Source organism: Miscanthus floridulus, chromosome 8 (genome assembly GCF_019320115.1).
Source record: "Miscanthus floridulus cultivar M001 chromosome 8, ASM1932011v1, whole genome shotgun sequence".
NCBI classification, from domain to species: domain Eukaryota; kingdom Viridiplantae; phylum Streptophyta; class Magnoliopsida; order Poales; family Poaceae; genus Miscanthus; species Miscanthus floridulus.
Genome location: NC_089587.1, coordinates 9,971,104 through 9,995,568, shown reverse-complemented (window position 1 = coordinate 9,995,568; position 24,465 = coordinate 9,971,104). Strand labels below are relative to the sequence as shown.

The following is a 24,465-nucleotide window of genomic DNA, read 5'->3' as shown; positions in this document are numbered from 1 at the left end:
AATCAACACTTCATGGACCCAAGTTTTCATCGACTATATCAAAGAAAACAAATTACCAGCAGATAAGGTAGAAGCCACCCAAGTTGTTCGCAGAAGCAAAAACTACGTTCTAGTAGGAGATAAACTTTACAGAAGAGCAGCATCATCAGGAGTACTCCTAAAATGTGTCTCATTTGAAGAAGGTAAAGAGATCCTAGACGAAATACACTCAGGTTGCTGTGGAAATCATGCCGCTTCAAGGACACTAGTGGGCAAAGCATTTCGCACCGGATTCTACTGGCCAACCGCTTTGAAAGACACAGAAGAGCTTGTCAGAAAATGCAAAAGTTGCCAAATGTTTGCAAGACAAGCCCATGTACCAGCTCACAATCTTATCTGCATCCCACCCGCTTGGCCTTTTTCCTGCTAGGGGCTAGATCAAGTAGGACCCCTGAAAAAAGCAAAAGGCGGCTTCGAGTACATCTTTGTAGCAATCGACAAGTTCACCAAGTGGATTGAATACAAACCACTCGTGAAATACAGTGCAACCAAAGCAGTCGAGTTCATCCAAGACATTATGCACCGCTTCGGCATGCCCAATCGAATCATCATAGATCTAGGCTCCCCCTTCACAGCTACAGAATTCAAGAGCTGGGCACAAGACTGTGGTTTCAGTATAGACTATGCGTCTGTTGCACATCCAGAAGCCAATGGATAAGTAGAAAGGGCTAATGGACTCATACTAGCCAGATTAAAACCAAGGTTATACGAAGAACTAGTGGATTATGGGTCCAAATGGATTGAAGAATTACCAAAAGTAATATGGGGGCTACAAACTCAAATAAGCAGAGCAACAGGCCACTCACCCTTCTTCCTAGTTTACGGGTCAGAGGCCGTACTACCTGCCGACTTGATCTGGACATCCCCAAAAATAAAACAATATGATGAAGGAGAAGCAGAACACACAAGGAGATTAGAACTCGACAGCTCAGAAGAAGTCAGAATAAATGCTACCCTCCAATCAGCCAGATACCTACAAGGTTTAAGACAGCACTACAACAAGAGTACCCAACCTCGATCACTACAAGTTGGAGACTTAGTGCTAAGAAGGATACAAAAGACTGATGGACGACATAAGCTACTCAGTCTATGGGAAGGCCCGTTCATCGTCACAAAAGTCACCGGACCAGGCACATACAAGTTAATGACCGAAGATGGAAAAGAAGTCAGCAGTACATGGCACATCAGCCAGCTAAGAAGATTCTACGCGTAAAAACAACTCAAGAAAAAACAGATATGCAAGCCACAAGGGACCTACGTTCACAATCAATGAAAGACAATACTCTTCAACAACATATGTATTAGTTTATACTCATGATCAATAAAGATGATATTCATCCACAGCATGTCTTGTCATGACTTCCAACGAGTTGTTTTCACAAAACAAAAAGCAAAATGGCTGAAAACATGCCTGAGCATTCCGGCCGAGAGCAAAATAGCTGAAAAAATGCTTGAGCCCGCTGATGAGGGTAGCTAAAAGCTAACACTCGAAACAAAAAGCAAAATGGCTGAAAACATGCCTGAGCATTCCGGCCGAGAGCAAAATAGCTGAAAAAACGCTTGAGCCTGCCGATGAGGGTAGCTAAAAGCTAACACCCGAAACAAAAAGCAAAATGGCTGAAAACATGCCTGAGCATTCTGGCCGAGAGCAAAATAGCTGAAAAAACGCTTGAGCCCGCCGATGAGGGTAGCTAAAAGCTAACACCCGAAACAAAAAGCAAAATGGCTGAAAACATGCCTGAGCATCCCGGTCAAGAGCAAAATAGCTGAAAAAACGCTTGAACTCGCCGATGAGGGTAGCTAAAAGCTAACAAAAAGCAAATTGGCTGAGTCGACCAAAATTTCAACTTCAAAAGACCCTCCAGCACTTCGTTCCGAAAAGCAAGAGGCTCGGGGGCTACATCCAGATAGGAATACTTTTTCCTCAGGAAAGCACAAGTGCCACTCAAGAAAGCACTCGGATGCCGAGGTTTATTGAGGCAACATTCTATACCAAGTCGTTTTACATAGCGCAGGCAAAAGGTTGTTAACGCAAAGACCTACATCTAACAAGTCATAGCACGGACAAAGCACTCGACGGATCACAAAGGAAGAAGAAAAGAAAAGTACTCGACAAATCGAGGGGCCTCGTCAGAATAACACACAGAGTTGTCTTACGGAGCAGAGACGGGAACAAGACAAGGTACTCAGCAAGTCAAGTAACTTCAACCGCACCCAGGCAAAGAATACATCGACAAAAATAAAGAATCTTCATTTAAAAAGAAGTGTAATATTACAAGAGGACGCTCAATCGAGTCAGGCGTTGTCATCAGAAAGGGAAATATCAATATTTAGACTATCTACAACCCTACTGGCTAGATCTTCAACCTCGGGCTCCATCCTTTCAACGGCGTCAAGATATTCTTGGCTTTTAGCTTCTTCTGCTATCTTGGAGAGAGGCGCTTCTGGAGCAAGGACCCGGACCTGGGCCAGCACATTCTTGGTACATACTTGGGCACACCTCTTCGCGAACTCTTGGAAACGAGTCGGAATCCGGGGAATGAACTACGCCCAAGATTGCCCGTCATCCGCTGGAGTCCAGAGGACATCGGCTACCGAATGAAAAGATTTCCACAAGGCATTCCAATTCTCGGTAGCCGTCGCCAGCTTCCCGAACAAGCCTTCAATGGTTTTTTGGGCCTGCACAAGATCTCTGTCAGCTCCACGCCTAATCAGCCTAGCAAGGGCGAGTTCTTCCTCAGCATGAGTAATTACCTCCTCAACTCTATTATGACTAGAATGGACAAGGGCCTTCATTTCATCAATACTCTCCGAGAGCTTCTGCTTCTCAACTCGGAGAGCTAGACAGAACACCCAAGAACAAGTCAGCGGAAAAAGAAGTCAAAATACAAGAAGAAACAGGTAGAACCCACGGCACCTTTGCATTCATTCTTCGCAGACTCCACCGCAGCATCTCTCTGTTTCTCCGTCTCCACAACCCGGGCGCGAAGGGCTTTCTCCTCCTTTTGGTGCAATTGATGCGTCTCCAACTCAACCCGGAGAAAGTCAAGATCGGCTTTCAGAGCGTCCACCTCCGAAGACAACTTCCTCTCATTTTCAGATGAGAAAAAGAAGCCAGAATAATCACGAGAAAAAGACTGGGCAAAAAGAAGCAAAGAGAAACAAAGCGTAAGGATAGAAGAAAAAACAAGCATGCAAAAGAGGAATGACAGTAAAACCTACCTGGAGCTTTTCACCAAAAGAAGTCGCGAGGGTCGACAAGCTCCCCCAGGCTGCGGTCAGCTCTGATAACCGATGAGTGGCATCGAACTGTTGCACCACGTCACTGGAAAAGGAGGGGCCACCGGAGACAAGAGAAGGGGAAGGAGAGGCCGGCTGGGGCGAAGAAGGAACGACCAAAGCGACCTCCAGGGAAGCCGAAGCCAAACCCTCAGAAGAACCCGGCGCAACGGCCACAGTTACCTCCGGAGCGACCAAGTCCGCAACTCCGCCAGGTAGCTCTGAAGCCCCCACGGCGACTTCATCAACACAATGTTGTGAGTCCCAAGGCTCGGAACTCGTTGGCACGGCGGGAGGCAGAGAAGAAGTCAATGAAGAAATTAGAGAAGACGAAACACTGAAAAGTGATAAAAGGAAGCACCAATAAGAACCAGAAGAAGGAAGATAAAAGCCAAAGAGATAAAGCTAGAATTTACTCACCCGACTACTTTTTTCTTCGCGAAACCAAGAGAAGGCCTCGCAGGGGGAACCACGACGGCGAAGACGTCCCCGCCACCCAGCGACGGGAGCGGGACAGCAGACAACGGAGCCGCGGAAGAAGCCGGGGCTAGAGCTGTGGAAGAAGCCGGGGCTGAAGAAGAAGCTGGGGCTGGAACCGTAGAAGAACTCCGCACCGGAGGAGCGGTATAGCTCGGGACAGAGGCAACCAAAGAACTCGACACCGGAGCTTCAGAAGAAGTCGGCGCGGGAGCCTCGGAAGAACTCACACCCGACCTCCGATTACTTCAAAAAGTCCAAGACTAAAATTCAAAACAAAGAGGAGAAATTCAATGCAACAAGAATATGAAAAACAACTCACCGCCGCATGACGAGGGGGACTTCATCATCCTCTTCTTCCTCAGCCAACAAAACCAGAGCACCCGCTGAAAAGGAGATGAAAAGTACTCGGTTCAAGAGAGAAACATGAAAATAAAAGAACAAAGAGTATTAAATGTGCTCACCTAAGAGCATGCTAGCAACAACTGGAGTACCTAAGGGAGTACTTGGTTTGCGAGGCTTCTTGGAGACAGGCAAGCCAGATGAAGACCCGTCCATTCGCCCCCTCTTCGGGACACTGCGAGGACCGCGAGGGACTAGACGAGGAACATACTCTTCATATACATCAACAAATCTGAAAGAAACCCCAGGAAGGGCTGTAAAGGTTTGAGACTTACTAATTGTAGAAGTACCAGCTAGACGATCCCCAGTCTCCGCCACGGCAGGGAGAACACCAAGGGGGATCGGATCGACAAAATTCCGCCCAAGCTCCTGCGAAAAAAGATAAAACACTAAGACAAGGAAAAGCTAAGCAAGAATGGATGCAGCAAGAGTACATAAAGAACTCAAATAAAAAAGATAGACAACTCACAGCTGGGGGCGGGTTGATGGCCGAGAACTCAGAGATGGCAGGAGGAATGACGCTCACTCCTTTCAGCATCTTTTGGAGGCGCTCGAGTACCTCCTCACCGGTCAGCTCAAGAGCTGGGACCATGCGTGAAGGATCCTCGGCCCCAGAATACTCAAAGCCGAGATGTTCCCGCTCTTTCAAGGGCTGAACCCGGTGACGAAGAAAGCTTGAGACAATACCAAAGCCGGTCAATCCCTGCTGTTTCAACATGCTAATCCTATCAAGGAGTGGCTGGATCGCTTGAATCTCAGCAGGTGACTCAAGCTTCTTGTCCCATCGGTCATTCGCCACAGGACCGGATCTAGAGTGAACAACAAGAGAAGGGATCAAATTGGCAGCGTAAAACCACTCGGCACGCCAATCTTTGACAGAATCAACCAGGTCATAGTCAAAAAACTTAATTTTGAGACCCTAGCGAAACTGAATCCCGCAACCGCCGAGGGCACTGGTTTCTTCACGGCAGGGCAACATGGAGCATAGAAGACCGGCAGGCATCTGTCTACCCAAGACCGATGTGATGCTGGATATGGTGTTGATCTGCACCGGACGGTCTCAAGACAGGCGACGAGGATCAACCCAGAACTGCCGGATGAAGAAACGAAGCCCACATCACAAGACTTCCTCCAACTACCACCATGTACATCCTGGCACAATGCTGTCGCGGGATCAGCCTACCTCTAATCCCTATCACAAGACTTCCTCCATCTACGATAAGACACACAGAAAGTACAAAACATGCCCGGGGGCTGCTCTACTTCACAAACTACCATGTTCATGACCACCAAGGTTTCAATAGAATATCCAATGAATGAAAACAAGCACTCAGGGACAGTATTTATAGACCAAAGGATCGGCGCACATGGACTAGGAGTACCAACGAAATAGGCCTAACAAAGAACACAGTGAAAAGACAGGACACAATAATGGACGACTCAGGCGAGAGGAAGCGGTACTCGAAGACGGGCATATTCGGAAGAATATACCAGCACAGTACAACCCGTGAACAAAAGGCATTTACACTCAACCACCACCATACAACTACATCTGACAACAGCAAAACTATCAAAGAATACGCCAAAACCACGCATCCGAGTTCTTCCTGAACAAAACAACACGGATATACGCTCGGGGGCTTGGCCAGCATCATAGCTTAAACAACACTGAGCTAGGGAGCTCGGCCTTAATTTTCACCTATTCCCGGAGGCTCGAAACCAAAGACAAAGGACCAAGAATACAAGAAACTCAAGACTACAACGACGACACATCAAGACTCTTCATCCGACTTCTTTTCTAAAAAGAAGAACTCGGAGAAAGCACGGGGCCGCAGGAGACCCTCCAACTTTTGCAAACAAAAGCAAGAGGCTCGAGGGCTACACTCAGTGAGTGCAATTTTTTGACATAAGCTCAGAGGCTGCTTACCGCAAAACTACTCGGATGATGACGTAATCCAAGTCTCGGGGACTACTTCAGAATACAAAATTTTCAAACAACATAAAGGATCAAGACCCTCCAACTTTTTGTTCCAAATAGTAAGAGGCTCAGGGGCTACACTCAGTGAGTGCACTTTTTCTTCGAAAAAGCGCACGTCACCAATAGGCTTCCTCAATGCAGACTACTTCAAGACATTACGGCAAAAAGAACCTGGAACAAGCCATGTTCGAGTTCTTTTTGATAAAATTTCAACGAACAATCAGGGCAACTTCAAGACAAGATCCTCTAGCTCCTTGTTCTAAATAGTAAGAGGCTCGGGGGCTACAACCAGATGGATGCACTTTTTCTTCAAAAAGCACTCACCACCTAAAGATCTCAAGAAGCGCTACAAGGTTTCACTCCAGAAAACGCTCGGATGACATTTTGTTCCTACTCAACAAGACTAGAAGGAGCAGAGCGAGATTTTCAGAGCTCAACCATGAAGTGCTCGGGGGCTTGTCGATGCGGGACCCACAGGATACCCCGCAAGGTAGAAAAAAGATCTAGTCCAACTAGGATTCTTCCCATATAATCGTAGTAGTAGAACTATTAGGTAATCCTACTAGGAAATCTCATTGTAAACCGACTAAGACTCTGGCCTCCTGACTATATAAAGGAGGGCAGGGCTCCTAAGAGAAGAACAATTGGTACAACAAAACACTTGACAATCAATCCAATGCAAAGGCTAAGGCCGACTGGACGTAAGGTTATTACTCGATCTACGATCGAGGACCTGAACCAGGATAAATCGGCTGTCTCTTGCGTTAACCATCGAGTTCAGCATACGCCGAAGCCCGAACATACTGCCCCGGGTACCCCCGTGGCAGGCTATTGGTGGTGAAACATCGACAGATTATTCTTGTATTGAATATTATATATATATACAATCACCTAAATATTCTAATTAAACTACAAAAATTTGAATTAGGATGCGAAGTAAGACATGCAAACAGATATTTTAAAACTACCTATAGAGTCCAAAGAACTTAATAAATAAATCCTTCTGGAGGCAATGCAAATTCTCTTTAATCTTTCATTTGGTGTAGTTAGTGTTATCATAGTACCTGTATGTATTCATAGAAAATAAATCATAGACAAAACGTGGATACTTTTTGGTGCGACATTCCAACATGGGTCTATAGTCCTACCAATATCCTTAAGACAAATCACATAAACAATGAGAGTCACTCTATGAGATTGCTCACAAGCGACTCAAACTTATATCTGATCATGGTAATGTTGAATTGCTTTGCATCAAAAGCATTGACAATGATAAAACGGGGACATAGGTTTTAGTATTCATAGTGGAGGAAAACTTAATCTTGGCCTTCTCAGTAGCTTTTCTGAGCCTTTGCAATACTAACTTGTCCTTACTCAGATAGTCAAGAGGTGCACCATAAAATTATGCACCACTAAAAAAAGTGTCATCATTGGTTACATTGACCTTAAAAATGTGTCGAAATTAAGAATTACAACACCTAATTCAACATCTTGGAACAAACACTTAAGTGGATACCTGTGGGGATATGGCCCCCGGTATTCACAAGACAAGACATGAGCCGCACCATCAGAGGTGGTCCGGCCCACAAGATCAAGACGTGCGCGGCGTGCACCGCAAGCTATTGTATAGTACCAAATAGGATACTTTCGTTGTAACCCTGTCCATCCAGACTATATAAGGAGAGGTAGAGGTCCCCTAATGGATACGATCTATCTACTACATCTCAATACAATACACCAAAGACACAGGACATAGGGCATTACGTCGATTAGACGGTCCGAACCTGTCTAAATCGCTGTCTCCACCCGAACTTGTCTAGATTATATGGAGATGCAGTGAAATTTATTCATGGATTTATTGGCACATGAAAGAAATGGATATCGGAGAATTCTTTCTGTCGATATAAAATATTATCTTAGCCATATCACGAAAAAGTCTATACAGTATAGTTTGTGAGCCTGCAACATCGCGTTCTCCGTGACTGTGTTAATTTCATGAACTTTGCTTTTTGAATTAAATGTCACTTTAGCGTCGGTATTTAATTTAACAGTATTGTTATCTTATCGTGTGATCCGTGTGTTTTTAGTATAAAAGATTTAGTTGTCCTGTAGCAACGCACGGACACGCTACCTAGTTAGAGAGAAAAGTGGGGACTTGGTTCATGAACACAGTCGAACCAGAGCTAACCTGATATAGACAAGGTCTGATCTTTCGATAGGTACGATAGTGTCGATTGGTGGAGACTCGACGTTCACGATCTAGGCTTCGAACCAAGACTGATTTGGACACTCGCAACCGTTATACCACTGCTCCATTGGTTATCAACCACGCGAACGCGAATGACCTCGTCGAGAAGGCTTTCCTGCAAGCGAATCTATAACACAAGTAAGAACGGGATGAACGCAATATGAAATTGCAAATAAATATGAGGCTTATGATAACGAGGAGTTCAGGTCTTTATTCGAAAGGGCTAATCGCCATAGGCAAACAAGATCAAGAACCGGGGCCCTGGTTCACAACAAGCGGCCTTGACGTCATAGTTGTAGCAAAACGACGTCTGTTTCACGAGGAAATCAAGAACTAAACAAAACCCCAAAATCCTAATAAGAGTGACGGCGGTATAATATAGAGTTTTGGGCGTCATCCTCCTGGACGCGCCCCTAATGGGCCCAAACACGATACACGGTCCAACGAAACAAAAGACGGTGTCGCATCACCCTGATAGATTCTGGACGCTGACTTATTTCGACAATTCCCGTTGATTTCGAAGGGCTTTTGACGTGAGACCACTTGCATTGGCTTCCTTATCTAATTAGTTTTCCATCCATATGTGGATCGTCGAAAACGGAGCATGGACTAGTTTTATGACAGACTGGTCCTAAAACCCGAGACGGGCTCCAACTTCAGTTGGACTGGGCCTCCACCATGAGAAAGATGAATTGGACGTCCATGCTGGACTTCCTCCTCTCCTTGGCTTGTATGTGATGGAGTGATGTCCTCGTCATAACCACGCTCGCCCCACACATTGCAAGGCAATCTGCCACTTTGTTGCAATTCCTCGGACAGTGCCGAATATCACAGTAATCGAATGATAAACCAATGAAATCTCTGATTTGCTTGAGGAGGCTACCATCCACACTTTGATCAAGGTCCACAGAAGTCAAACCCCGCACCAAATCTGTTGCATCAGTCTCAAGGATAATTCTTGACATACCCAACTGCGCTACTCTCTCTAGACTGTGCAGGGCAGCAAGAGCTTCAGCTTGAAAAGAGGTGGCCACTCTACAAAGATTGCCGCACCCACCCTCCAAAAACTCACCGACATTGTTCCTTGCAACAAATCCCCATCCTCCCTGACTTGTAGCAGCTCTGAAAGCGCCATCAATATTGATCTTATACATATCTTCCGAGGGGGCAACCCATTTGTTTTGCCTGGCCTGCTGCTGGCCTTTGTTTGTTTTCCTTCCCTTTTCAAATTGTGCCATATAAAAAGTCACCAGAGAGCATACCTCAGAGCCTGTGATCCTTTTCCCCCCAGCATTCACCTTGTTCCTCGCCGACCACCATCTCCACAATAAAACAACGATTTGTAGACGGATCTGTGATGAGAAGGACCATATCTTTTGCATCATGTCCCGACCAGCAGCCTGTTCGGGAGGCCGTATCGTATCGTGGATTATTTACTGCTGGTTGGTTTGGTGTGAGAGAAAAACACTGTTCCTGGCTGAAAATTTACGATCGTTTACGAGCAAGCGAACAGGCTGCAGAATGACAGGCTGCTAAGATCTGATGGTGCCCCTCTAGATTTAGACCCCTCCAGCACTCCTTCACTTCTTTGCATTTGAAAAAGAGATGACCAGCATCTTCATCTAGCCTACGACACATGGGGCACAGAGTACCCTCCTTCATCCCTCTGCAAATCAAATTCCACCGGACCGCCAGGCTATTATGAACTAAACGCCACATAAACATTTTAACCTTGTTAGGAACCTCCATACCCTAGATTTTTATCATGTTCGCTTGAACTACTTTTCAGCCAACGAACAGTGTTTTTCTCTCACAACAAATCAGCATAAGCATCAATATAAACCAAATTTCAGCGTAAGCGAATAGGGTATCTATCCCACCTGAACACAGAGTCTCCCACTGGTACTGACTCAGAACTTGCTGCGTTTCTGCCAAGCTCATATTGTCTTCTTTGAACCGCCACTTTATATGCTGACTTCACTGAGAACAGTCTGTGTCACCGGAAGAGGAGACTGCTAGTAGACGAGAGGAAAAGAGACAAAACAAAAGGCCCAGCGCGCGACGCGCACCGGCCCATTTAAAAACGAGCCAAGCCCACCACCGTGCACCGCAAGAGAGAGCAGAGGCGATCGCACGCACGAGAACGAGACGAGCGAAACCCTACCACCCGCACGCACGCACGCACGGGCACGTCCGTCCCCACGACGCGAGACTCCAAGAGCCGAGAGAAAGCGAGGAACGGGTCGAGCCGCGCCCCGCCTCCGTCGGAACCCCTTATAAGCCGCCGCCCCCAAACCCTCCCTTCCCTTCTTCCCCTAGCTAGCCACCCCCTCCCTGCCCTTCACCCCGCAAACGCCACCGCCGAATCGAATCCGAGACGCCGATCTCGGATTCGCTTCCGTCGCCGTCGCCGTAGCCGCGCTCTCCTTCGTCGTCGTCGCCGCTCCCGCCGCTCGTCTCGTCAGGTAACGCCCCATCGTGCCCCTCGCGCCCCACCCCCAGATCTGTCTCTCGCTCGTCTCGTCTCGTCGCTGCCCTTGAGGCTTGAGCCGCCGCGTTTCGTCTGGTCCAGTCTCCCGCCCCCCGCTGCTCGATCTGGCCTCGGGGTGGGGTTTGTTTCGTGGGCGCTCGGATCTGCCCGCCGGCGTCGCGGCCGGATCTGGGCCGGGCCGGTTCGGGCGAGGAGCCGGTGTTGTCGGCGTGGAGGCGCGAGGAAGGTCTCTGTGAGCGGTTTGATTGATAGGCCCTGGCATAAATAAGAAAGGCATATTGCTTATTGTGTACTTGGCTGCGCGCGGTGTCGTCTCTGTTCTGCGATTGTCAATCTTGTCCATTAAGTCGTGGAGGAAAACATTGGTCCTTTCTTGAGGTCAAACTGTTTGGTTGGTTGGTCCGTCATGACTTTCCATCCATATGTAATGGGAGTTGTATATGTTTCCACCTAGCCTTTTTGCGGCTTCTACTTGCTCTGGGCTCTGTCTTTTAGTTTGTACCACTGTATAAGTACTACTCGTGCATTTTTGGGACCCCTATATCTAACAGTATGCACTAGTCCATTAGAGAATTGGGCTTGATCTTAACTTCTAGGTCAGTTATGCCACTTTTTGCTGTAGTGCTGAGCTGGAAATTTTACAGATCCAGTGTGAAGTCCATTCCTAAAGCTAATGGTTACTCGAAATTGCTGTCATTCTTTATTTTTCTATCTTGAATATAACATGGTCACTTGTGGTGTGATATATTATTATGTGCATGAGCACTAAATGTCTTCAAAGTTTGTTCTGTGGTCCAGTTTGCTATTGGTGTTATGTTTACCGTGTGTTCCTTTGTGGCCATCATTACTAGTGTGTTGACTGTCATTTATTGGTTACCTTCTCCATTGCAGCCATGGCAGGATTGGCACCAGAAGGGTCCCAGTTTGACGACAAGCAGTATGACAAGAAAATGCAGGAGCTACTGTAAGTCCTCTTGCATAAATTTGTCAAGTCATTTGGATGCTATGTTTAGTTGTTCACTTGTCCTGTAGCTTTTGATTTACTTAACTTTCGTACCGTGCTTGCAATGTACAGAACTGAGGACTTCTTCACTTCGTATGATGAAGTTTGTGAAAGTTTTGACAACATGGGGCTACAAGAGAACCTTCTGAGAGGCATCTATGCCTATGGTATATAATAATCTCAATTACTTCCTGATATTCCTTCATTCAGTGAAGTTTTGATCCATCCTACAATTACATTACTTGATTCGCATTTGCATTCTTCAGGTTTTGAGAAGCCATCAGCTATTCAGCAAAGGGGGATTGTTCCCTTCTGCAAGGGGCTTGATGTGATTCAGCAAGCCCAATCTGGAACTGGAAAAACAGCTACCTTCTGTTCTGGAATCTTACAGCAGCTTGATTATGGATTGGTTGAGTGCCAGGCATTGGTTCTTGCTCCAACCCGTGAGCTTGCGCAGCAAATTGAGAAGGTTATGCGTGCTCTTGGGGACTATTTGGGTGTCAAAGTGCATGCCTGTGTTGGTGGAACATCTGTCCGTGAGGACCAAAGGATTCTTGCCAGTGGTGTGCATGTTGTTGTGGGCACACCAGGGCGTGTGTTTGATATGTTGCGTAGGCAGTCCCTCCGCCCCGACAACATCAAGATGTTTGTGTTGGATGAAGCTGATGAGATGCTCTCCCGTGGATTCAAGGATCAGGTTTACTTCTCACTCCTTGTTATGCTACAACTTCCAGTGCTATTGTCAAACCATACATGTGTTTTTGTTTGTTCTTGTCATGCTGCAATCATTGTTTTTGAGGCGCCGCGGCGAGGCGCGGCGCCCGAACCCCTTCACAACGCCTAGGCGTTTGTGGCGGACGCCTAGGCGACGCCATACGCATATTGTAAGGCGTTGTAAGCTAGAATTTTATATACTAGTGCAGCACATACATACCTCGTTTGTTGCCAATTCTAGAGCCCATGTTCCTTTCTTTCCTTTCCAAAAGCTCTTCTCCCATGCAGTGCAGAGAGTATAGCATATTCGGAGCAGACAGAGCAGAGCAGAGCTTGAGGAGGCAAAGCAGAGAGTATAGAGCAGCAGTACAAGCACTCAAGCAGAGCAGAGCAGAGCAGACAGAAGCGTGGGTGTCCAAGAAGCCTGCCTCCGCCACTGCAGCTGCCTCCCGCGGCCCGCTCCACGCCTCCGTCGACGCCAAGCTCCAGACACTCTGCCAGAACATCGCCGCGTCCAAGAAGAAGGGCGCCAAGAAGCCCGCCTCCGCCACTGCAGCTGCTACCACGTCGTCGTCCACCCCCACCAGCAACTGCTCCTCTTCGCCGTCCTCCGACTACGCGTCCTCGTCCTGCCGCGAGTCCGCAGCTGAGTCCCCGTCGCCGTCCGCCTCCCCCGAATAGTCGACGGTGCCGGAGATTTGGAAAAGCAGAGTGGAGGCGGGGGGGCATACCAGGCGGAAAAGCAGAGTGGAGGCGGGGGGCATACCAGGCGGAAGGGGACCCGATGGAGGCGCAGTCAACAGGCGGGCCGACGGAGGAAGATGCAGGCCGGCTCCGCGGCAGGGGCGGCCGGCCGGTGGACACGAGCAGAGTAGCAGCCCAGCGGAGGTCGAGGTCCGTCCGCTGCCTTCTTTCTTCCTCTCCCCTCGCCCGCACTCGCGGTCAATGACTCGCGCGGTCGATTTCCCACGCGAAGAGGCGCACGCGCGGTCGATTTCCCGCGTCTCTTCCGTTTCCCGCGGGCGTGCGGTCGATTCCCCGCGCGGCCGTGCTCTTTTTGGCGCCCTTCCCCTACGACCAGCATCCGGCGTCCGCGGCGCGGTGGTAGGCGTCCGCTCGACGCCATTCGCGCCTAGGCGACGCCTAATCCTATGAGGCGGACGCCATACACGCTGAGGTCGTGGCGACCCCGACGCCCAGGCCGTCGACCACGCCTTGTCGCCTAGGCGACGCCTAGGCGACGACTAGGCGACGCCTCAAAAACAATGGCTGCAATTTTAGGTACTGTAACTGTTCAATTGGTGTGTGTTTTTAAGTTTGTGTTGTGGTATTATGTTTTAGGTGTTACCAATGAAGGCCTAAACCTGATGCATCCTGATTTATTACAAATTTCAATTGATAAAAATAAAAATTTGGATTAAAACATATCTTTCCCTTCCCCAGACCCCACTCATGTGGGAGCCTCCGGCACTGGCTCTGCCCTTATTAAAACATATCTGATTCTTAAATTGCTGTTACAGCCAATTTTGAATTGCTGTCCTGCAGGCTGTAATTTTCTATCAACTAATCCATATTTATGCATGGCACACCCGTTGGTTAGTAGGATAGTGATATGGATAAGTCAAATTTAGTATTGGGATATGCATATAGGCTAATTTAATTTCTGAGACCCAACCTGCTTATATGGTCATCTAATGTTCCTAAACTAGTTTTGATCTGTTCTTATCTACTACTATTATGGAAGATATCTTTTGATAGCTTATAGCTGTTTGGCTTCAACTGACATGTGCCTTTTGCAGATCTATGATATCTTCCAGCTTCTTCCATCGAAGATTCAGGTCGGTGTCTTCTCAGCTACCATGCCGCCTGAGGCCCTTGAGATCACTCGCAAGTTCATGAACAAGCCTGTGAGGATTCTTGTCAAGAGGGATGAGCTCACCCTTGAGGGTATCAAGCAATTCTATGTCAATGTGGATAAGGAAGATTGGAAGCTTGACACTCTATGTGACCTCTATGAGACCCTGGCAATCACCCAGAGTGTCATCTTTGTGAACACCCGCCGCAAGGTGGACTGGCTCACAGACAAGATGAGGAGCAGGGACCACACCGTCTCAGCCACGCACGGTGATATGGACCAGAACACCAGGGACATCATCATGAGGGAGTTCAGGTCCGGCTCCTCCCGTGTGCTCATCACCACCGACCTGCTTGCCCGTGGTATTGATGTCCAGCAGGTCTCACTTGTCATCAACTACGACCTGCCGACCCAGCCTGAGAACTACCTTCACCGCATCGGTCGTAGTGGTCGGTTTGGAAGGAAGGGTGTTGCCATCAACTTCGTCACCCGCGACGACGAGAGGATGCTGTTTGACATCCAGAGGTTCTACAACGTGACCATCGAGGAGCTGCCGGCCAACGTCGCTGACCTTCTCTAGATGATGTTCTCTAGATAATATTGGCTGCTAAGGTTTCTGGATAAAGAAGTCTGTTTTTGTTAAAATACGCCCACTTTTCTCTGCTTTGGAGGAGTGGTAAGGTCGGGGTCTATTCAAATTGTGGCGAAGGATGGTTTCTAAGTTAATTTTCTCGTATGCAACATTTTGGAATTTTTGTATCTGAGTAGGCTATGTGCCGCTCCTGGGCTAGCTGGGTGCTGAGACACTACTGGAGTATTTTTATTTTCACTGTTGTGCTATGATTCGTGTCGCTGTGTGTGTTCTTTCCGGGCTTCGGAGCCATGTCTGCATGGGTGCATCGTATGAACAGGCAAGCTTATTGTCTGTTTGCGTAGACGCATAAAGTATGCAATTCTAGAGATTCGGTCTAGATCACAATGTCTTAATTTTGGGAGATTTATAGAAACCGTTTAAACGACTCAAAAATAGGTAGATATATTTGATCATCATTCTAATGATAATAATTTTGTATGAAAAATATATATATTATATATATCTTAAGCACCCTGCTATGTGATACTCCCTCCACTTCAAACTTTAAGTCATGCTGATTTTTTATAACAACTTATAAGCATAACAAAAGTTATGTATCTAATGTATCTAGAAAATACAATATGAAATAACTTATAACGTAGAACGGAGAGAGTAGTATACTGTTTTTTTTGTTGGGACAAGAGGGTAGGATAGTACATACATTCTTAAAAAAAAGATGCAATTCTATTCTAACTTCAATTAAAGTCATTGTTTTAGGTTTGAAGTTGATAGAAATTATTACTCAATGCAGGTATTCTTTCTGTCCCGTAGGGCTTGTCTTGTAGCCTTCTACTTTCCAAATTATTTGTCATTCTCAATTTTTAATCCACCTTTATCTTTTTCCAATACACTATCTCTCTCCTTGTAGTTTTCTCTGCACTATAACTTTTTCACTCCTTAACTCCTGTGTTCAAGACCAAAGTTAAAAGGTCATGACGGATAATGCTATAAAATATATTTCATGACAAATCTATTAGTATTTATTTATGCTAGTATATATAGAACATGATAAATATTAATATTTTAATATAAACTTGTTAAATTTAACATCGTTTGACTTAATACTATCTTAGAATTGTACATCATGTTTCTCAAGACGACAACTCTTTTTAACTTTTGTTTGCGGAAAGACTTAATAATATATAGAAAAGGTATTGATATTTATGATATGCAATAAATATCATTAGACCAATCATGGAATATACGTTTAAAATAAACTTATGTTGAGAGATAAATGTTGATACTCCTCCTTCCATCCTTGAATAAATCGAGTTGTATCGCATAAAACTTTTTTTATGTTTAACTGGATTAATAGAAAAGAGCAATAAGATTCATGACACCCAATTATTAGATATGCTATAAAATATATTTCCATAATGTGTTTACTTGATGTTATAAATTTTTGTGTTTTTTTTTATTTTAGTTGAATATAAAAAGTTTAACTTAAGAATAACTCTAAGGTCAGTCTTAGTAGAGTTTCGTAACACGGTTACCAAGGCTATCACGTCAGCTTTTGTATTGGTTACCATGACTACGAGTTTCATTCAAATAAAATTCTATGAAACTCTCTCTATCTCTCTTTTCATAATTAATCTGCCACATCATCAAATCTATTGATGTATTATAGTATTGTTAAATGGAAATAAAACTCAGATGAAACTGCACTGAGGCTGGTCTAACAATTGATTCATTCAAAGACTGAAAGTATTTTTAGAAGTTTGACTCTTCCAGAATGGAGGTACCTAGTTATTTTGGGACCAATGAAGTATCTTTTCTGGAGGTACCTAGTCATCACAATAATGCATTTCATCGGGAATATTATGGGCTGCTAAAAGCCATGGTGATTGATGTTGACCTGTGGCTATCGTCCGGTTCAGAGCCTCGTCAGCGTCATCTAACATTAGCTGCCTTTTTTCCTCAGTCTCCCATGAATGTGATAAGCTTGGGATCTTCTTGTTCTGCCACTTGCTACCTCTGAAAGGGATATTGATCAATGCGCCGGGCCTTTTTAATAGTGAAATTTCATGTGAAGATTTTGGAGTACACTTTTTCTGAATAATCTCGTGTGTATGTGGCTAGCTTTTGAGATGCGAAATTGTGAACTACTTTGGACATAGATATGGTCTCTAAGATACAACTTTAATCAGTACCCCTTTTTGTAATGAAAAGCTTATAAAGCAAGAAGTATGTTATTGTGGCATTTCGAATATCTAAACTCAACCCATGAAAATTGACTATAAGAAAACAAATTTAAAGATGGACTTTTAACAACTACAACATATTGGAGTGTATTAGAGGCATTTTCTTGGCCGGCGCCAGCTCCCAAAGCTGGGTGTATACGTAAACTCCAAAAAAAAAGATAGAGAGACCAAGAGATACGTTGAGTATATTTTGATGGTTCATTTCATTGTTTATTATAGTTGGAGCCAGATAAATATTTTAATTATTTTAATTTAAACTACAACTACATATCCAACAGTGGCATTAGGGTAGAGTCTGTGCCAAACGGACTGCTTTTTTTCCCTATCATCTTTCTCTCCCTGGTCCATGGATCCACAAGTGGAGGTCCAGTTGTAGCACAGGGCCCATGGGCTTCAGAGCGTGCAGAAGTGATCGGGCTGGGCTAGGCTTCTGTGCAACAGTGAGGTTCTTCTTGTGCTTGTCTTGGTAAAAAAACATCATGAGAAGTATGACTTTAAATAAGAAGTATGACTTTAAATAAGTCAGTTGCTAAATTTTAGATGCCTGAAATTCTATATAATAATTTTAGGTAACTAACTGGTAGTACAACTATAAGGACAATTCGCAAGAGGTAACTCACATTTTTTTCTATATATAGTCAAACAATGACAAAGTTGCATATTGTCTGGAAAAAAAAATCAAACATCTGAAATATAGGAGAAGTTTAAAAATAAATGTATATCAATATCTATATCCATGTCTAAATTTCTTATAAAAGCAAACCTCACTATCTTTCAATTTTCACATGCAAGCTGCGTCATACCCCACTAAGGGCCACTGGCCGGCCACATCACCCCTCCCAATAAGTGCTACAACATCGTGCACTAAATGCAATTACTATTTCTGGTCTATCAACATACAATGATACAAGGCATCCGCATTGTACTATTTGTTTGGCCGTCGCATTCTATAATTCGGTCTTATATTGAAAGTTTACTTACCTAGTTTTGACAACATATGTCTTATATGCAATGATACAGCTGCTTTATTTCTAAGAAATTTCCACGGTAACGTGAGTGTTTTTCTAGTTTTCAACAACTAATCACCCGCTAACTCCACAATTGTGCATTGCCTATTATAATTGGTCGTTGCAATTGAAATTATTCTTGGTCAAGCATGCATGTCAATTTTTTTTTGGCGAATAAAGCATGCATGCCACTGTGATATGCATCTTGATTTTGGCCAGCTGGCTGGAAAGTCAATAAGCACCAGTATCTTCGCCGCTTGGTACTTGGTAAGGACACGAGTATATCACATCGTATAGTATGGTATCACTATAGACTAAATAAAGGCCTTATATTAAAGTAAGTAAAGTAAGAATAAATGACATTCTCTCTTATAAAGACGGCTCCTTATTAAACTACGGAAGAGATATGGATGGCTAACTATTTTTCCCCATGATTTGATTGAAGTATACTTCATCATTATAAACAAAACGGATCCTGCTGATAGGTATATATACACATATCAAACTTCACAACCCTGAAAAAAAAGATTAAAAAATCATAAGTCCGAACATGCAAACCTTGCCGTTATATATACATATTCAAACCGATATATATTCTGTCGTTGGAGGATGGACTTCTTCTGTAAAATAATCAACATAAAAACTAGTACTATATATTGTTTAAGCTAAGAGAGGAACTTGATGATTACTTATTGATAGTGTGGATTTGAGGAATGCAATTTCAATACACGCGCAACCAGTGTGATAATCCCTCTGTTAAACAAAATGTAAATCTTGCTTCTCTAATAGTTATAATATGTAACTTAAATTAATGATGGACTATATTTTTATAATGAACCTATCTCAAGATAAATGTTGACAGCCCTACTATTTTTTATAAAACTAATCAAATTTGAGAATATTTGACTTCAGAATTATGATTTTTTTAGATGAAAGGGGGTACTATATTCCTCGTGGAATAAACTTCACCAATCAGATCAGTTCAGATATGCACGAATGAATCAAATTTCACGCATAGCTTATTCTGCGACTTGCTAGTTACCAATCTGACAAGTAACAACTTGTTTCGCAAAAAAAAAAAGAAAAGAAACTGACAACTTAAGAACAGACGGCGAGCAGGGATGATGAACATGGCCCTTTCTTTCCTTTTTTCTTTCTTTTTTTAAATACTAGCATATGCCCGTGCGTTGCTAGTAGAGCAAAATTTCAATGCAATAATAATATAAAAAATATATACTGTGTCAAGATGAATAGACAAATAAATTTAAATTTATCTTAATAACATACTATTCCGAATCACATTCAAATAAATAAGCATCAATTTCCAATAAAAATATCAATCATCATATATATTCCCTCATATCTACCCTTTACAACAATTTAAATTTGTCTTGGCACACAATTTAATAACTTTCTCTATTTCCTAGTCCATGGTACTCTCCTTCGCCTAGCCCTCCAGTTGTGTTTCCAACACCAGGAATTTAAGACCTTCAGTTCAGCCCCCACCTCGCTAACCTGACGATGCTACTAAGCCGCTTCCTCACTGAAATTGCAAATAATCTATGCATCGCTGGACTTCTCAACTTTACTCTTAGCTGATTCCTCAACAATACATGATATTACATTTTTATTCACTTATACATGAGCTGTAAATGGTTGAGAGCATAGCCCATGTATTATCTCGTGGAATTTGCTATAGCATTGATGTTCTGCATTACCATTGCAACGATTGATCCTCCGTAGCTATGTACTTCTTGCCAATTCATCCTTCTGCAATATACTAAGACCAGCTCTTAAAATTTCCCTTTTCTTAAAGAAGGACCCCAAAAAAATCCCCATTAAGAAGTTGACGTCATACTTGCATTGATCATGCTAATTCGATGGTACATAAGCAGGTATATTGAGAAAAAAAAAGGATGGAAGGTAACAATAAAATGCATGACATGCAAGATCGCTCTAAGAGCATATTCCCAACTAACATCACTCTATATTGATATGGTAACAACATTCAACATTGTATACTGATATGCACATGTATTATCTTTGTCACTAAAAGAATGTATCACTCCACAAATGTGGGTACCATCCTGACCTCTACTACAAACATGATACCATCCTGACCTCTACTACAAACTTGATACCATCCTGACCTGCTATCGGTACTACAGAATAAAGATGCAAACATTTAATCTTATACCTGCTACTTTGGGTACGCACATGTGAGCAGGCTCATGCACACGGTATCATGTTGCTGTTGAATATGCACTTCATACCACCTGGTGAGTAAAATGAGAAAAAGAGGAGTTAGCAACAGCACTCATATAACAGGGATCTTCTAGTTCAAAATAGCCAGCCCTATCAAATGGTTCAATAGTCATGCATCAGGGCTTTGGCGAAGTGTTGCAATTTCAAACTACTATAGAAAGAAATAATTGATTTTGTCCAAATAGTTATTGGAAGAGAGATCAATTTCTTCCCTAGAAGGCAAAGCAAACATCCTAAGTAGTAAAGTTTTCCTAGAAAAAAGGTTCATCAATTTGATAGCAGAAGCAAACTTGATTGTAAGAGTATGGTGGCCCTTGATGTACTTGAAAGCAGCGATATCCCTCATGAGTCCTTGTTTTTGTTCGATGAATATCTCTGCAGTACAAAAAATTAACCTGTAGGCAATAACCTAGAAGAACAAAACAAAATCATGACTGATAGGAAGCTGGATCAGGAAACTCCAGAGACATATGTTGCAGATCACGGTGAACTGTGGGCGCGTTTAGTTGGCCGGAATTTGGATGTGCAAAGTTTGCATAGTGCCAGATTCCCTACTATAGCATTTTGTTTGTATTTGGTAATAATTGTCTAATCGTTGACTAATTAGGCTCAAAATGTTCGTCTCGCAAAGTACAACCAAACTGTGCAATTAGTTTTTAATTTCGTCTACTTTTAGTATTCCATGCATGTACCGTAAGTTTAATGTGACGGAAAATCTTCTTTTTGCATAGTACCAAAGTTGGGAACTAAACAAGGGCTGTATTGCATTCTATGGCAATTCAATTCGCTAAAAACACAGCAGGTAGAGTGAGCAACAGTAATCCGCCCCATACTCTGACTTCTGACAATCAGCAATCCCACGAAGCGTCGTCAAGAAGCCTCGATGAGGTTTGCTCCATGTAGCTTAGTAGCTGTGCAGGATTTGAGCACGCTGCATAAACCTGAACTTGTGCTGTGCGTCGCACTTGAATGTGCAATCTTACCAAAATGCAAAGTCTGCTCCAGAGGGTGCGCCGACATAACAACAAGGTACATTTATTATTTTATTGAATTGAGCTATGTCAAGCATTTATCATTAGTAATTTTAGAAACTAATGTAAGTCCATACTCCCTTTCCCCCTTTCAGAAATAAATTGTATGTAAGCATTTAATCCATATATCACCAATAATCAGGTAGAACCATCGGTGGGCGTACCCAATGCAGAGAGCTCTCGCTCTGTGCGGGGTCTAGAAAAGAGTGTCAGTGGCAAGCCTTACTCTCGCCTGTGCAATGCGAGGAGACCACGACTCGAACCCGGGACCTTCCGGTCACATGCGGTAAAACTCTTTGAAGCAAATAAATTGCTCACCTATTTAAGGAATCCATCGAATTGCAAATTTTAATAAATAGTCTGGTAATTTGCAAGCATTACCTTCCATTACGTCATGCACGATTCAGTGATAGGCTCTGCCCAGTTGCCGTAGACACATCCGGCAACCACTCTTGCAACTGCGCTGGCAAACTGAAGAGGCGACCAGCCAGCCATGCGTGACGCACCGCCACGCCTCCCAGCCGATGGTCGGAGGTAGCTGGTTGTCACTTCTGCGGCTGTACGCCGGTCCGCAGTACGCACTGCTAGCAACACCCTTCCCCATTTAGCACTAAGGTTTTAAATCTTCGGCTAAGCCTCTTAGCCGTGGACCTTTCTAATAGCTAAGCGCAGCTATAGCCGGAGATTGATGTAGCTAAGCCCTTTAGAAAAAAACACATGACAGTTGAAACTTCAGATGAGTAAATCACAGGTTCATAGGTGGCCATCACAGGCTAATAAATTCAGCGGCGAATCTAGACTAAACTGCTGCCGGGGTCGCACAGATTCATGAACTCAATTTGATGGGGTCGTAGCTGGCCGGAATACGCGGGGTTCCACTGATTCATACAAAGTTATCGGGGTCGCATGACCCCGACAACTTTGCACTGGCTTCACCGCTGAATAAACTGTAGAGCTAAAGAAAACAGTACAACGACTTGGTGTCGCTGTTGCTGCTTAGGATTGGGGAAAATGAAGAAAGTTACTTGATTGATCTTTCATGGTGTTCAACGACTTGTTGATGTTGCTTAGGATTGGGCAAGATGAAGAACTGAGGAAGACAACTAGAGTTGGGGAAGACACTCGAGCTGCCTCCGGTCGTGCTGACTGCTGACTCCGCTGCGGCTCGAGCTGCGCTAGGTTGGGGAATCCGCAGCAGGCAGCAGCCGCCGCTTAGGGGATCCGGCTGGTTGCGCTTCTGGCCCCAGCCCGACGCTAGCTTCGGAAGCAGAGGCCGCCGCCGCCATCGAAAGAGAGGCTGCTGTCGCCGCCTGCTCCTTTTTCTCAGGGACTTGGGAGAGAGTCGAGCGTGACCGAGACTACAGACTAGGATTACGGGGTGTGGGGGTGGGTTGGGAAAAGTTGAGCCCAGAAAATTTTAGCTGGGCCGCGGGTGACTTTTCTGGGCCAGCAAAGTTTCAGTTGTAGCTAAAACGTGGCTCCATTAGCGGCTATATCTGGATTTCTCCGGCTATTAGTTGCTGGCTATTGTTAGCGCCAAAAGTCGAATATCTTAGCTTTTATCTCATCCAGCAGCTATCTCCGGCTATAGCTGCAGCTATAGCCGGAGATTTAAAACTTTTGTTTAGCACCCGTCCATGATTTAGAAGACTAACTATCAAGTAACTCGGTACAATATTTGTAAGGGATGAAAGCACCAAAAGAATATCTATTTCAAATTAAAAAAAATGGTAGAGAAAAATAGAAACCGACGTATGTGAATGATAGCAAGTAGAGCACTCTGATATTTGCTTCTAAACGATCCTGTCGCCTATCTAACTTGCAAGGGGCAAAAACTTTTTTTGTTCTGACAAAAGAATAACACACCAGGGAGGCAGGGACTCTGGTGCCCACAAGGAAAGGTTAATGCATATCTAAGGATAGGGATATTGTATCCTATACTACTGAAAATAGATTTTTTAAACGAAGGCTATGTTCTATGCTAGAAAAAAATAGGCTTTAGTGAATAGTGATATGCTTATTGATCGGTTATCTGATGAGAGACTCTTTAACATTTGATTTGTTTAAAAGGAGGTAGAAAAGAAACTACATGTGAACATATCTTTGAGATCTCACTGAAGTAGAATGTCAAACAACAGACAGGACACCTAAAGTCTAACCATTGGTTGATATTGTCCAACTCCAGTTTTGGCAACAATGCATACAGGTCTAGTGAAGTGAGATCCCCAAATCTGAATTGTACCGGTGATAGAGAAGCAATAAAACATGGAAATACCAAACTAAGTGATTCCTTTCTTGCAATTATTTCTAACCTATGTGCATAGTTCACAAATTGATTGCGAGGTTGCTTTACACCCACTGCTTTGCACAGGTTCGTGAGTACTATGCAATACCACAATATTTCAGGACGGAAATTAATTAGCACCAGGGGAAAGGTGTTCTGATTACCTCCTTCCCTAGCCGTGCAATCTGATCCGTATTCCTCGGCATCTCCATTTCCTGAAACGAACCACGACAAAGGTAGGGAATTCAACGATAGAAATCCTGAAACACAAATCCTAGCCACCCACCACAAGCACCCACTAGAAGAAACCACAGTCAGCCGGTTCGTTTGGCTGTGGTTTGTCGTAAATGATCGTAAATTTTCAGCCAAAACAATATTTTTCTCTCACACAAACCAACCAGCAGTACTTCTTCACAAACCAGCAACGATACGAACCACCTTTTTCGCGAAGTCTCAATGGGTCATGCTTCACCAGCTGTGACACAGGCCCCGCCCTGAGGCGGGGCGGGAGGGACGGCCGTCCCAGGCCCAGTGAGCCAATGGGCCCTCCCCAGTAT

General features: G+C 44.3%; 1 protein-coding gene across 1 annotated transcript; it reads left to right on the top strand.

The window, feature by feature from the left end:
* The first annotated feature begins 10,715 nt into the window (after positions 1 to 10,715).
* Positions 10,716 to 15,327, top strand: LOC136475679 (eukaryotic initiation factor 4A). Its single transcript, XM_066473264.1, has 5 exons — positions 10,716 to 10,888; positions 11,806 to 11,878; positions 11,990 to 12,084; positions 12,184 to 12,614; positions 14,431 to 15,327. Exons 2-5 carry the CDS (start codon positions 11,808 to 11,810, stop codon positions 15,064 to 15,066), a joined length of 1,233 nt encoding a protein of 410 aa, XP_066329361.1. The 5' UTR covers positions 10,716 to 10,888; positions 11,806 to 11,807; the 3' UTR covers positions 15,067 to 15,327.
* The last annotated feature ends 9,138 nt before the right edge of the window (positions 15,328 to 24,465 follow it).